At 31.5% G+C, this 16,493-nt stretch overlaps 1 protein-coding gene across 1 annotated transcript in view; it reads left to right on the forward strand.

The window, feature by feature from the left end:
- The window catches only part of LOC134721065 (centrosomal AT-AC splicing factor-like), a 72,935-nt gene extending 56,869 nt beyond the window's left edge, over positions 1-16,066 (forward strand). Inside the window, exons 3-9 of the mRNA XM_063583775.1 lie at positions 673-777; positions 5,623-5,689; positions 6,209-6,274; positions 7,770-7,892; positions 12,486-12,606; positions 12,885-13,017; positions 15,392-16,066. Of these exons, the coding sequence (XP_063439845.1) occupies positions 673-777; positions 5,623-5,689; positions 6,209-6,274; positions 7,770-7,892; positions 12,486-12,606; positions 12,885-13,017; positions 15,392-15,965 (1,189 nt within the window). The 3' untranslated portion in view covers positions 15,966-16,066. The remainder of the gene's footprint in view (positions 1-672; positions 778-5,622; positions 5,690-6,208; positions 6,275-7,769; positions 7,893-12,485; positions 12,607-12,884; positions 13,018-15,391) is intronic.
- Positions 16,067-16,493: the final 427 nt, after the last annotated feature.

Genomic DNA, 16,493 nt, shown 5'->3' on the forward strand with positions numbered 1-16,493 from the left:
CACCAATGTTATTTCTTCATAGACAGAAAAAATATTACACTCATTCCTTAAACATGTTAAATACTTTGAATTTTTACAATCAAGACAATGTTGAATGAATCTTAAATTTTTCATCACACAAATCTCCACTTCTGGTGAACAGATTGACTTTAGCAGCTGAATAGTGATGAGTTGTAATGTGTTTCAGAATTTTCCTGTTGATTATGATCGGAGCCAATTTTGAGGTATGCTTTTCATGACAATACGCGTATAAGAAAGAAGAAGTGGTATGATTGCAAATAAGACTCTTCACTAGAAATCTAATGACACAGAAATTAACAACTATAGATCACTGTCTACAACAATGAGCAAAGCCCATACCTTATAGTCAGCTTTAAAAGGTCCTGAAATGACAATTGTAAAACAATTCATACGAGAAAACTAATGGCCTAATTTATGTACATTAAAATGAACAAAAAACAATATATAACATAGCAACAAACTACAACCACTGATGTATGCATTCTTGTTAACTTTGTTTCTAATGATGCTATTTTATATCAATATGACCATGATGAGTTTAGAGTTGGTAATGGATATATTATATAAATATATTCTCAAACCTGTCAAAAATATATGCATCATATGTGAATTGATAATGGAAATCTATAATGACCATTTGTTTCGTTACAGAGATACCCACAGAACAGCTGTTTATATGTTTTTACGGCAACATAGATTAGATGAGGAGAAGCAACAAGCTGCACAGTTCTTACTGTCACAAGATGCTTTGATAAAGTAAGCAGAATATACTTGAAAATAACTGATGTTGAAGTTTAGTTCAAATAAAAAGAAACAAATTATATTCATGATAGATATTACTGTCTTATTAAAAAAAAAATCACAGCAAAACAGATATTTTCAATTATTTTAATGTCAAAATTTTATACAATTTTAGGATTAGTGGTACTTATTTTTCAGCAGGCTTCCCTTTTTGTCGAGCCTTCGACTTTAGTCAAAAAAGCGAGACTAAGCGATCCTACTTTCCGTCGGCGTCGGCGTCGTCGTCGGCGGCGGCGTCCACAAATATTCACTCTGTGGTTAAAGTTTTTGAAATTTTAATAACTTTCTTAAACTATACTGGATTTCTACCAAACTTGGTCAGAAGCTTGTTTATGATCATAAGATAGTATCAAGAAGTAAATTTTGTAAAAATAAAATTCTATTTTTTCTGTATTTTACTTATAAATGGACTTAGTTTTTTCTGCGGGGCAACATTACATTCACTCTGAGGTTAAAGTTTTTAGAATTTTAATAACTTTCTTAAACTATCCTTGGTTTGTTCCAAACTTGGACAGAAACTTGTTTATGATCATAAGATAGTATCCAGAAGTAAATTTTGTAAACAAACAAATCCATTTTTTCTGTATTTTACTTTTAAATGGACTTAGTTTTTCTGCGGGAAACATAACATTCACTCTGTGGTAAAAGTTTTTAAAATTTTAATAACTTTCTTTAACTATCCTGGGTTTGTACTAAACTTGGACAAAAGCTTATTTATGATCATTAGATAGTATTCAGAAGTAAATTTTGTAAAAAGACAACTCCATTTTTTCTGTATTTTACTTTTAAATGGACTTAGATTTTCTTCCAGTGAACATTACATACAGTTTGCAGTTAAAGTTTTCAAAACATTTATTAGATTCATTAATTATTCTAGATTTTTACCAAACTTGGACAGAAGCTTCTTACAATCATAAGATAGTATCAATAGGAATATTTTTATTGATTTTTTTCCTCATTTTTGTGTAGCCTGTGATTTACAGCAAAAGTAGGCGAGACACTGGGTTCCGCGGAACCCTTACAAATTTTATGTATTGAAGATTTTCATTTTTTGTTATTTTAGAGTTACATAACTTGCTTGATGTAAAAATGTACAGTAACATTTTCTGAATCTCATACCGTAATGTGGAATATTTACACAATGTTAAGATTGACGATAGTTAGTTCTCTTTATAGGTAAAAGGTTTGTTGTTTTAACTACCAATAAATGTTGAGATTGATGGACATAAGTTCTCTTAAGGTTAAAGGTTTACCTTTTTGATTGTTGTAAGGTCAGAGGCGTATTTAGGGGGGAGCCCATGGGGCTCAGGCCACCCCCCCCCCCTTTTTCGGGGAAAAATTTGGTTGCTTATATAGGGAATCACTGAAGCATGACCGGAGCAGCCCTCCCTTTAAGGCAGTCTGTGGGCCCCTCTTATGTAAATTTCTGGATCAGCCACTGAAGGTGAATGATATATCATGTATTTACTACATACTTGTTTTATATTGTACCTTTCAAAGGCCAACCAAAACAACTAAATACATTTAAGTAAACAAGCATACTCCTATGACTGAAATTTCTGAATAATTATATTCTTCTCAAGAACCCATTGATATACTTGGTACCGGAACACTTTAAAGTCATAAGAAACCTCAAATAAAAACAAAATATGCATATGTTTTTTTATAACTAAATGGATTGTTTTCATTATACAACTTATGTACACATACTTTTTTCTGAGGAAAATTCTTTAATTTTTCCACATTTAGAAGAAGTTTACTTATTTTTAATTGCTTGCTTCTAGGAATAGTTATCAAAAGTACCAGGATTATAATTTTTTTATACGCCAGACGCGCGTATCGTCTACATAAGACTCATCAGTGACGCTCAGATAAAAAAAGTTCAAAATCCAAACAAATACAAAGTTGAAGAGCATTGAGGACCCAAAATTCCAAAAAGATGTGCCAAATACGTCTAAGGTAATCTACTCCTGGGGTAAGAAAATCCCTAGTATTTCGTAAAATTCAAAGTTTTGTAAACAGAAAATTTATAAAAATGACCATGTAATTGATATTCATGTCAACACCGAAGTGCTGACTACTGGGCTGGTGATACCCTCGGGGACGAAACGTCCACCAGCAGTGGCATCGACCCAGTGGTGTAAATAGTTATCAAAAGTACCAGGATTATAATTTTTTTATACGCCAGACGCGCGTTTCGTCTACATAAGACTCATCAGTGACGCTCAGATAAAAAAAGTTCAAAAGCCAAACAAATACAAAGTTGAAGAGCATTGAGGACCCAAAATTCCAAAAAGTTGTGCCAAATACGTCTAAGGTAATCTACTCCTTGGGTAAGAAAATCCCTAGGAAGCAATTCGCCGACATATTTTCTGTATGCATAGTGACCCGAGCGTAACCCTCCTCGTAAAAATCTGGTGACCACAATACGCATGGATCTGTCATTGAATTAAACAAATATCTGATTATACATGTTAAACACGTGCTCAATACCCATGCTTTTTGTGATTTGTTTACCAGAAGGTGACAATCGGTAAAACTCGGCTTCAAAACACGGCATTTAATGAGCAGCCATATTTGTTAAATCATAACAGAGAGAAAAAAAATTGACGATTATATGATATATATTTGCGAAAATAATGATAAAATCGTGCACAGAGGACTAAGTTTATGATGTATACATGCATTGGTTCCAGAATTGTACAAACATTATTTTTCACCACTCACTCATTTCATATGATTTTAACTAAAATTAATTTGGTTCGTTTAATTTTCTTGAAATTTTGACAAAGTATTTACTTTGACTCTTCGACAAAAATATAAAAAAAATTAAAAATTTGAACCAACCAATTTATCAGAAAAATTACACTGGTTATTAACAGTTTGACAAACACTTATTTTGATCATTGCGATCAGCGTTTCCCCTGGGTCAATTATTATTTCGCCACCTCTGTCGCCAAAACAATTTATTTTTCGCCACAATATTATTTTTCTCCAAGTAACATAAATTTATTTTTGTTTAAAATTTACCTTTTTTTCCAACCCCCCTCTCCCTTAAATAAGACGATTTTCCCCCATTTTGTCTATGAATATTCTCTCAAACTTATTTTAGAGTCTACATTTTAATGAAAAAACACTAAACATTTACTTTAAAACAACAGAATTTTTTTTAACTAAAAAGTGAAAAATATTCATTGTATTTTAAACAACTTTTCTAAATGAGGGAGGGGGGCACTCAATGGAAGCAGTACCTCCCTCGGAGCGAAGCCAGTTGAGTTTGTACGGGATGGCCAATGGGGTGTTGTCCAATTTGGAAATGAACTGACATTTTATGAGCTACTTCCATCATTTCTACATTATTACCACTAGAAACTTGTATGAGGACCACTACACAGACGTGCAAGAATAGCAGATAACCACATCGTTAATAACTTTATTGACTAACTTTCTCTTTTAACTATACTAGATTCTTATTTTACTTTCACTTTCACTTTCTATTTATATCTATATAACGTCGTCATAACAACCTCTATTGTTCATGCATGCAGGCAAACCGCACAACCGCAAAATTTGTACTTCACTGTTTGATTTCATGTATAATATTGTTCTGAAGACGCCACGCTTGTTGGCGAAACATGTCGACCACAATAAATTAATCACCATGCGGTAATTGATGGGTGTTGTTGTCTTTAATTTAGTTTAATAATAAAGAAAGTATAAGTCCTGGAATATAACAAAATTAATGGACATGTTTTGATCGATAATACCAGTTTAATTCGCAGGGAAAACTTCTTCAAAAGAAAAATACTGATGTTTCCTTTTGCACTAAGAAGTGGTTTTTACAACAAAACAAATGAAATTGATCCTTCATTTCATGCATATGTGTAGTCATTACATTGAAGGGTTACTCTCATGCGAGGGGGTGTTCCCAACCTTTAAGTTTTGATAGATTTCTTCATAACAACATTTTTTTTTCCTTGACCATCGTAGATGAAAAAGTCGAGACGTAAAACTATGCTTGAAACACGTTTGTCACTCAAATGACTTTAAAGTAGTCTCACTAATCAATTACCTATATTAAAGTCAAAGTATAATTAAAGTTTTAAATCAGAGATTTTTCTTTCTTTTGAACATTTTTCGTCAAAACAACAGCTTTCTTTTCTAATCTATCTTTAAAAGGGGAGGAGACGTCAAAAGTTTGCTTGAAACATGTGCCTTGCAAAGTGGTCAATAAATTCTGAATGTGACATTTAGCGGAAGTCATTTAACGTTATCATTTTGTCAAATTATTAATAAGTCCTTTGTTTTGCTAGCTATAAAATGCAATCAGCTGATTATTGAATTTCTGTCCAAATCTTAATGAGGTCAAGGTGAATTCCGAGTATTGTCTGATCTCTTAAAGTCTGAGAAACTCGAAAAATGTATTTAAACATGATGGAGGGAAATAAATTGTTATATATTTCTTTCGTCAAATTTTTTCGCAAATGACGAATTTTTATCGCCACAATTTTTATTTTTTCACCAAAAAAAAAATTTTGCGAAATGGCGACCGCCAGCGGAAATTCTGATTGAGATGCTTAATATTCCCTTAACAACACAACGTATTAGCTGATTTTACAGAGTTATCTCCCTGTAGTGTTAGGTACATGTACCACCTTAAAATCTATTACAAAATTGAAAAGCTGATTTAACAATAAAACATCAAAAGCCAGACAATCTTAAGAACCAAAGCTAATAAAATTGTATAACTCTGTAGAAAAATTTCTTTTTAAGATAAGATGTGCATTATTTTTCTTCCAGATTTAAAGAAGCTACAGTTTTGAAGTTAAGAAAGTATGAAGAAAGGAAAAGAAATACTCTTAAAATGGTATAGTATTTAGTTAGCATGTAGGATACAGATCACATCAAAATACTGTAATATCAGAAATTATAGCGTGCATTTATTATTTAGATGTCATTTTGTACTAAAATGTGATTTTTATTTTTGTCATATTGTAAAAAATTCCATATTCATATAAAAACAAATCAAAATGAGAGTTAAAATTATTATGATTATAACACTTTCACATTTTTCCCAATAATAAAACCATCACAATAATTTATGAATTTACAGTAGGATTGTACCCTGAGCAACTGTGTATTTTGACTGGAGATTGGATCTGATCTATATGAAAGTTTAAAATCTTGATAGGATGACAGCCACATACATAACCTAATTCCCTTCACTTACTTCGATTTGTGTATTTAACAGTAACTATTTTGTGAATTTTAATTAAAAAAAATTGCCTTTGAGATGCATTTTTCTTTAAAAAAATATCAATTAAAATTCATTGAAATTATTCACTATCTTTATGTCAATAATTTCAACCACTAATTTGATTTTTAGGAATCTAAACACATAGAAGAAGAAGAAACCAGAAGAAGAATGATGTGCCATGAATTCATGTCTGAGGTCTGTCTGTCTGTAGACTGTATCCATTTTGTAAAAATAATTGGTTTGTAGATATAGGAAGATGTGGTATGAGTGCCAATGAAACAACTCTCCATCAAAATAACAATTTATAAAAGTAAACCATTATAGGTCAATGTTTGGCCTTCAACACGGAGCTTTTGCTCACACCAACAACAAGCTATAAAGGGCCCCAAAATTACTAGTGTAACCATTCAAACGGGGAAACCAAAGATCTAATCTATAAAAAAACGAGAAACAAGAAATTTGTTTATAATAAATATATATATATTATAGCTGACAAATTTCTGCAAAGAATACCTTATTTAAGAACATTATTTGAATTGTTGTCTTTCAGTGGTTATTTTGCATGATTCAGAAATGGTTTAGCAGGTGAGAAGATTAAGAGAATGATATTTTGAAAAAAAATTTATATGAAACATTCACACAGAGGATTCCATATTTTCCCGCTTTATTTATTTAGAAAAAAAAAGTACCAACAGATTTAGATGCTTTATTTTAAATGGGTTTTCAACAGAACATATTAACATTAAAATGTTAAAATTGATCTGGTTTCAGTGACAGGTTTGCATACCAAATGCATACAACTACAGTGCTTGCTTTTCGAGCCTGATGTATAATTTAAGTAGTTTCATTGTTTTACAAGGACCATCAAATGTTAAAGAATATAAGGGAATTACATTTGTAATCAAGAAGTACAAATACTTCTAAAATTTTCTTGATTTATTGACAATAACTTTTCCACAAAGATAAAATAGCTAGACTTAATAATTTGTTAAGTCTAGCAGTATTATTATTGTTGTATAATTTTGTTTTTAGAGTATCTAGTAATTTTATTTCAGCATCAATTCATGTCAGAGTTAGTTAGCCTTGTTTGAAGTTTTTAATCTAAGATTAGGTAGTTCTTTCAAATTGTTTAATTTTCTTTTTAAATCCATTTCCTCTCAAAAACTAAATACACATATTTAGGAAATGATTCTTAAACAGTGTACCTTACTTTCTCAAATCAAATATTTAAGCAGTTAATCCATTATGTATCCGTTTATTTTATCATTTACTGGCTTATTGGCAAAAGTCCTTCCATTGCACAGACTTAATTTTTAAAAAGTAACAATTGACTTGGTTAAAATGTTTATGATGCAAAAAAACTGGAAATAAGGCTATTAATCACATGATTATGTTTATTACCGGTACTGTAAGTTCAGAAATTATTGCGTGCATTTATTATTGAGATTTTGTCATTAAAGAATTAAATGCGATTTTAGTTTTTACGATTTTGAGAAAAATCCTGTTGAATCATAAATTTTTTTCAATATGCGAGTTCAAATTATTGCGTTTACGACTCTGTTGCACTTTTCCCAATAATAAAAACCTCACATTAATTTCTGAATTTACAGTAATTCACAAAAGACTTATTTTGTGAATTAAATGAACATATCTTTGCTGGTGACATTACATTTTCCTGAATTTAAAATAGCCACAGTTAGAAAGAAACAATAAAACAAGCTCTAGAAGTAATGAACCTAGAAGTGTTCCGAATGTCCAGAGGAAGGCAACTTTATCAGCACATGGTGAAGGGCTGACATTTATTGGAACTCAAGTGAGTATCGTTATAATAAATATGCAAGTATTAATATTAAAGGTTTTACAAAAAAAGATTATGGAAACAAATAAAAACAGTTTTGTGTAGAATAAAAAAGAAAACTAATACTGTGGATTCATTATTCGTTTGATACCAATATTCATGGATTTCGTGGGTTCTCAGGTAATTTTCAACGAATACCAAATTTTCTTTAGGCTTGTATACTGACTTCTGCAAAACCACAAAATTAGTAATCCACGAAGTTGCAAGTTTTCCTTAAACCGCTAAAATTGGTACCCATGAAAATAAATGAATCCACAGTATTACTTAATAAAAAATGGCTTAACATATTTTTGAAGGAAAGGCAATACATGTATCATTATAAAAATAAAAGAATATTTATGGCAAGGCTTCCAAAACGGTCATATATTCTGGACAACTGTATAATGTCTGGTAAAAGTCCGGCTGGGAAAAGCATGAAATGGTCTTTTACTTTTTAGATATCAAGGCTTTATAGGTCATTTTTAAATAATTCACGATCTTTTTGACCCAATATTTTGCCTTTCACATCCACACATTTCCGGTCATAAAAAGTGACATGATGATTAATTACTATCAAAACAACCCCTACTTCAATACTTTCTAATTTTAATCAAGGCTAATTAGTTGTTGGACAGCTGAAATCGGTGAACCCTGAAATCTACCTGTTCAGGTGACAGGTAAACTATTTTAAGTACTGGACATCGTATAAATTGATCGTTCTATTAACAATTATTTTTAAACATTTCAGTGGTTTGTATCTTATTGATTTAGTCCAAAAGATTAAAATTATAAGAAATACATTTATAAACATGATTTGATGAAAAATTAAAAAAAGGTTTTAAATGAAAAGTCGTCAGAACTACTTAGTATTTTTGACTTTGTTTGCCAAAGAATTCCAAATTTTTCTATACTTGATAATCAGCATAAATTTATTTATTTATTTAACTGTGAAGACAATCAGGTCCTTAATGCTGTTGGTAAATTTATTAAAGTGAATATGAGTTAGTAATTGTATTGTTACTGTATGTAAAAAATATTGGTATCTATGTATCTATGCAAATCAATATTCTTTTTCCTTATTCATGTATGCTCTGTATGCCCCTTGTGGGCCCTTAATTGGAAATAAAATATGTTCTGTTCTGTTCTATGAACTAGAACACAAGTGTGCATGTGCACAGGTGGGAAGTTTAATTATGCATCCTACATTTCTTCATAAATGCTAAAATTATCATTGAAACCTGTATCTAAAGTTCATTTGAAGTATTTTGTTGAAGAAATAACGTGGAAAGAGCTTCTTCACTCAGTCATGCTTTGTAAAGGTACATGGATTTTACAATCCATGTTTTACCATTGTCATGTCAACATCCGGTTTAAAAACGAAAGTAAAGTTTTTGACAACATCATTTTGCCTAAATAAAGAGACTAAGACAGATATGAGCACGCTGATGTAAAGGTAAATTTAACAGTAAATGTCAGAACATCAAATTCATATCAAAGTAAAGTTTAATAAACATTTTTTATACGACCGCAAATTTTGAAAAAAATTTCGTCGTATATTGCTATCACGTTGGCGTCGTCGTCGTCGTCGTCGTCCGAATACTTTTAGTTTTCGCACTCTAACTTTAGTAAAAGTGAATAGAAATCTATGAAATTTTAACACAAGGTTTATGACCATAAAAGGAAGGCTGGTATTGATTTTGGGAGTTTTGGTCCCAATATTTTAGGAATTAGGGGCCAAAAAGGGCCCAAATAAGCATTTTCTTGGTTTTCGCACTATAACTTTAGTTTAAGTTAATAGAAATCTATGAAATTTTGACACAAGGTTTATGACCACGAAAGAAAGGATGGGATTGATTTTGGGAGTTTTGGTTTCAACAGTTTAGGAATTAGGGGCCAAAAAAGGGCCCAAATAAGCATTATTCTTGGTTTTCGCACAATAACTTTAGTTAAAGTAAATAGAAATCAATGAAATTTAAACACAAGGTTTATGACTATAAAAGGAAGGTTGGTATTGATTTTGGGAGTTTTGGTCCCAACAGTTAAGGAAAAAGGGGCCCAAAGGGTCCAAAATTAAACTTAGTTTGATTTCATCAAAATTGAATAATTGGGGTTCTTTAATATGCCGAATCTAACTGTGTATGTAGATTCTTAATTTTTGGTCCCGTTTTCAAATTGGTCTACATTAAGGTCCAAAGGGTCCAAAATTAAACTTAGTTTGATTTTAACAAAAATTGAAACCTTGGGGTTCTTTGATATGCTGAATCTAAAAATGTACTTAGATTTTTGATTATTGGCCCAGTTTTCAAGTTGGCCCAAATCGAGGTCCAAAATTAAACATTGTTTGATTTCATCAAAAATTGAATAATTGGGGTTCTTTGATATGCCAAATCTAACTGTGTATGTAGATTCTTAATTTTTGGTCCAGTTTTAAAATTGGTCTAAATTAAAGTGCAAAGGGTCCAAAATTAAACTAAGTTTGATTTTAACAAAAATCAAATTCTTGGGCTTCTTTGATATGCTGAATCTAAACATGTACTTAGATTTTTGATTATGGGCCCAGTTTTCAAGTTGGTCCAAATCAGGATCTAAAATTATTATATTAAGTATTGTGCAATAGCAAGTCTTTTCAATTGCACAGTATTGTGCAATGGCAAGAAATATCTTATTTCACAATATTGTGAAATAGCAAATTTTTTTTTAACTAAGAGTTATCTTTCTTTGTCCAGTAAAGTAAGCAAGAAATATCTGCAAGAATTTTTTTTAATTGGAGTTATCTTTCTTTGTCCAGAATCAACTTAAATCTTCGTTATATACAATATACAATGTATATTCACTTTTTACTACCAACTGATAAATTTAAATAATCTTTACCATTCAGTGATAACAAGCAGTTTTTTTACATCTTAATATTTTATGATGTATTTAAATGAGTAGTAATTGTTGCAAACTCCATTAGAATATCTTAATTGAAATTAGTTTTGGAATAAGGGAAAGGGGGATGTGATTAAAAAATTGGGTTCAATTTTTCTCATTTGAAATTTCATAAATAAAAAGAAAATTTCTTCAAACATTTTTTTGAGAGGATTAATATTCAACAGCATAGTGAATTGCTCTAAGAGAAAACAAAAATTTTAAGTTCATTTGAATACATTCATTCTGTGTCAGAAACCTATGCTGTGTCAACTATTTAATCACAATCCAAATTTAGAGCGGACTCCAGCTTGAATGTTGTGTCCATACTTGCCCCAACTGTTCAGGGTTCAACCTCTGCGGTCGTATAAAGCTACGCCCTGCGGAGCATCTGGTTTTAATCTAATGTCAATCATTGAGATAGCCATCTGATTACTATAATTCATTTAAATTGCCTTTTGTGACTTAGGCTTAGGGATTAAAATCGGGATCAGATATAAAATGTCCGGCTGGCATAAATATTTTTTGAAAGCCTTGATTTATAGTAGGTTTCATTTTCTAAAATTGTTTCACTATATTTACATTTCCCAACCAATTGTGAAAAATTTGTTCTCCTCTTATATTGTTTCTAGTGAAATATCTGTTCTGATTTGATGAATTTTATTATGACAACAAATTTTCTTGGTTTCTTCAGTATTTCCTTTTCAGAAAAAATCATGAAAAAAGATGACCATGTCTGATGTGGTCATATATATAGAACACAACTTTCTGCAAATCTACAGTTATTTAAAAAGCTTGGCGCGCAAGCCTTGCACTTTAAATATTAAAATTTGACTGTCTCGAGTGTAGAAATATCCTAACACTCTTGTTGCTGTGATGGAAAGTGGCGGTGACTGATGCCACTAGATTTGTTTCTTTTTAAAACGTTATATTAATAAAGATTAGGTGTCTTTTAAATTTTTTCACCAGGTAATCATTTTATTTGTCAATTGACATTTAAGACCTATGAAAAAACAGATTGATATAATACAAACACTAACACCGTAATAAAAATATAGGTTGCTGTATTTATTTTATAGAAATATGAATATAGCAATTATAAAATTATCCTTTAATTATCTCCCCCTGAATAGTACACACTTAAGTTATCTCCCTTGGCAAAATTGATTAACACAAAATGATTGTAACTCTGATTTATTTCTTAAATAGATGTCTGATCTAAAGAATTAAGCGATTGCACTGCAAAAAAAATAATCCATCAGATTTGTTTTTATAAAAATTTTAAACAGCAATAGCTGTCTAAATAGGAGCATACAAAGTGTTACGGCTAATTTCCTACAAAGTGTTACAGCTAATTTCCTAATGCATGTAGAACAAAACTTTGGTTGGCTTGCTTGCTTTGTTTTTATAACTGTTTATTCAAGCTTTGTAAAAAAGTTTGACATCTTTAAACAATTTATATAGGCATAGTTTTACCTGTTTATATCATATTTGAACTTAATTGGGTGTTGTTCTAATGATTGTACAATATACAAACAAAGCAAGCAAGCTAACCAAATTTTTGTTCTACATGCATTAGAAAATTAACTGTAACGTAAAGTAGATGCTCAGGTTTACATTGTCAGTGTGTAATGTTAATTTTTCTTTTAAAAATGACAGAAATTAGGGCCAGTTGAAGACAATGTTCATACAGATGCTCTACCACCATGGCTTCAAGGAGAGGGAGACACACATGACAGAAGTGAAATTGGTCCTACCATAGAGGATTATAAAAAACATTGCAAGTATTATAAATGATAATGATCGTACCATATGGATTATATCAAATATTATAAGTATTATAAATGATAATGGTCCTATGGACACCTCAGATATTTTGTGCAAGATTTTTTAAAAGAGAGAGTTGATTAGCAACAAAAAAAAATAATCTTGTCATAGTTTTAAACCTGTGAATTATATACCGGGTAAAGGTTCAATAAATAGTAACAGTGTATGTTCTTACTCATGATACAGTTATGGTAGCTTTCTAGTTAATTGTTCTCAATGTTTTAATTGCAGTAGAAAAAGAGAAATCCAGAAAATTACCAGCCGGTAGAGTAGGTGCCAAGTTTGACCGATCTGGTTCCTTGTCATCACAGTGGTTACCATCCTTTGGGAGAGTATGGAATACAGGGAGGAGACAGCAATCAGAGTAAGTTATATTTCTTATTTAAAGGTTTCAAAAGAGGGACAAAAAATACCAGAGCGACATTTTAAACTCATAAATCAAAAACAAACTGACAATACAATAGTACATAAGACACAACATAGAAAACTAAAGACTAAGCAACACGAACCCCACCAAAAACTAGTAGTAATCTGAGGTGCTTTAGAAGGGTAAGCAGATCCTGCTCCACATGTGGCACCGATTGTGTTGCTCATGTTATTACAAACTTGGTAAATAGTATAATTTGGTAGGTCACACTCTTGAAAAGGAACAAGATTGTAGTTAAGACAAAAGGAACATATCCAATATCTTCTGTGAAATGGATATATTCCATTACAGTCAACCAACTCATGATAGCATCCGAAAAGTTAATGAAGGGATGATTTCAACTTCACTATTTGGAAATCTTGGTTTTATAGCTTCCTTTCAATATAGCTTAAGACATGTTAAACGTTTCTCCATCGTATGTTTTTGTCCTGATAAGCTGCAGTTACACACGAATAATTTCTGTTCATCTATCATTGTTATCTGTGCCACTATTTGTAAATCCAGATCTCTTTTGAAACAGCTGGACAGAATTCAATCAACTTGAAAGGGTTGTGTCGAGCATGCAACTTTTGTTGCAGAAAGCTCAACATAGGGATAGTGATCTGGCGGCGGCGTTAGCTAACTTCTTAAAAGCTTTATATTTTAGAAGGTAGAAGACCTGGATGCTTCATACTTTGTATATAGATTCCTCATGTTACGAACTTTTCGTCAGTTACATGTCCAATGTCCCTGGCCTCATTTTCTTGGTTCAGTGACTTCTTGAAAAAAAGTTAAGATTTTTTGTAATGTTAAATTCTCTCTTATTATAAGTAATTGGATAACTATATTTGGTATGTGTGTACCTTGCAAGGTCCTCATGCCCATCAGCCAGTCCTAATTTCATGGATCAGTGAACAAGGTTAAGTTTTGGTGGTCAAGTCCATATCTCAGATACTATAAGCAATAGGTCTTGTATATTCTGTGTATGGAAGGACTGTAAGATGTCATCTGACCTTGACCTCATTTTCATGGTTCAGTGGTTATAGTTAAGTTTTTGTGTTTTGATCTGTTTTTTTTTATACTATATGCAATAGGTCTACTGTATTTGGTGTATGGAATGATTGTAAGGTGATCATGTCTAGCTGACATGTGTCACCTGACCTTGACCTCATTTTCATGGTGTAGTGGTCAAAGTTAAGTTTTTGAGTTTTGGTCTATTTTTCTAATACTTTATGCATTAGGTCAACTATATTTGGTGTATGGAAATATTTTATGATCTATATGTCTGTTACGCAGGTTTTATTTGACCTTGACCTCATTTTCACGGTCCATTGCTAAGGGTTCAGTGTTTGTGTTTTGGTCTCTTTTTCTAAATTTATAAGCAATAAGTCAACTATATTTGTTGTATTGAAGAATTGTTAGCTGTACATGTCTGCCTGGCATGGTTTATCTGACCTTGACCTCATTTTCATGGTTCATTGATCAATGTTTCGTTTTCTTGGTTAATGTTGAGTTTATGTGACAGTTGTAATAAAGCTTTATATTTAGGTCTATCAACATAATATCAATGATTAGTAAAGAAGGCAAAACATTTCAGTGTGTGCACTCTTGTCTATAAAGCATCAAATTTGCAACTATTCTATTTTTCATGCAAGTGATTTTGTAGGTTTCCCAAAACATGGACCAAGATACTGAATTAGTAATTTCTGCCTTTATCTGTATGCTTATGTAATCTCAAAAACCAAGAAGCCATTGAAACAGACTCCTGATATATGGTTACATGGAAATAAATCGAAAATCTTTGTGATTTTTAATCTGTCTAAAACCAGTTTTGTGAAAGACAATATAACTGATTGAAACCATATAAAAAAGACATACCATATAGTAAACAGAAAAAAATGTAAATGCTTCATCTATTTGGACTTAATTTCAGTCATAAAATATTACAATTTGATAATTTAATGCTTTTTGCCTGAAGTTCATTTTGACAAATTTACCCTAGAGGGGGGATAGGAGGGGTCCTGATTCCGAAATCCTGGACTTAAAAAAAACGAAATCCAGAGGTCCTGAATTTAAATAAAGTAAATCCTGAAGTCGTGAAATAAAAAAAAAAAGGATTCCCGGATCCCTAAATCCCGATCTTAAAAACACCTGATCCCGAAGTCCCAATAAAGGTCCTATCCCCCCTTACCCTAGTGTCCTAAGCTAATGGCAATCTTGAGAATTTAGAACTAGTTGTATATGATTGACCTTCAGTATTACTCCTATTGTGTATGGACAGATTTGTAGTGTTAGATTGATATTGATGAAACTTTACCTTATTTGTTTTCAGGATCTTCTTCAGGAAAGAATTAGGCATGTCAAACACAACAGCTGATGTACACAACAAGTATGATGTTAGCGAGGAGAAAACTAGTAATAAAACTCAAGTGTCAGTTAACATTAGACCATATGTAAAGAAGAAACGAGTTTGTGAAACAGTCACAAACAATGAAATGGAGAGACAGCCGAATTCTGAATTACAACCTTATCAACACTCTTATCAAAATACAAGCAATGGAATTGAGAGACTGTCAAACTCTGATCTACAAAATCATCACCATTCTTACCAGGCTACCAGAACACATATCCAACCATACATAAGGAAAAATATGATATCTGACAGGACTATGAACAATTTACCTAACAATAATTGTAATATGCCAAACATACATAACTTTCAAAGTTTGGGACAGGTTTATAATACTGTGGGTCACCCTGGTCAAGGTGCACCTTGGTATGGAAGAAATAATGAACAACAATATTACAACTTTCAAGAACAGAATAGAACTGATATACCAAATAACTACAACGCAATGAGTAGTTGTATTCCGCCTTCAAGTACTGCATCAATGCCATATACTTAGTGAAAAACATGTCTACATTTTATAAACATAGTATATTGAATTATGCTGTATTTGTTTACAGAATTGAAATCACAGGAAATAAAACATCTGTTCTCACTTTATTCCATACTTATTCTTTTTGAAAACAAATGCACTTTAATTCTAATGTAAAATAACAAGAGTGGACACAACGAAATGTCTTACCTGCTTTACTTATCATGATTGCACTTTTGTTATATGAGGGTTTTACCACAAGTACATAATCATGATAATAGACTTGGCCTGGAAAACTTAACATTGATTAATGAACTAGGACAAGGAGATCAAGGTCAAACGAAACTGGTCAGACAGACTTTGCACTTTATTGTCATAATCTGTAAGAAACAGACCTTATCATAGTTATGTGATAACTTTTAACCTTCGTTAATGATCCATGAAATTATTTAATATAAAAAAGATGCTGTGGTATGATTGCCAATGAGATAACTCTCCAAAAGCGACCAAATGACACTGAAATTAAAAAATATAGGTCCCTGTACAGCCTTACAC

This window comes from Mytilus trossulus, chromosome 6 (assembly GCF_036588685.1).
Source record: "Mytilus trossulus isolate FHL-02 chromosome 6, PNRI_Mtr1.1.1.hap1, whole genome shotgun sequence".
In the NCBI taxonomy this organism is placed as follows: Eukaryota; Metazoa; Mollusca; class Bivalvia; order Mytilida; family Mytilidae; genus Mytilus; species Mytilus trossulus.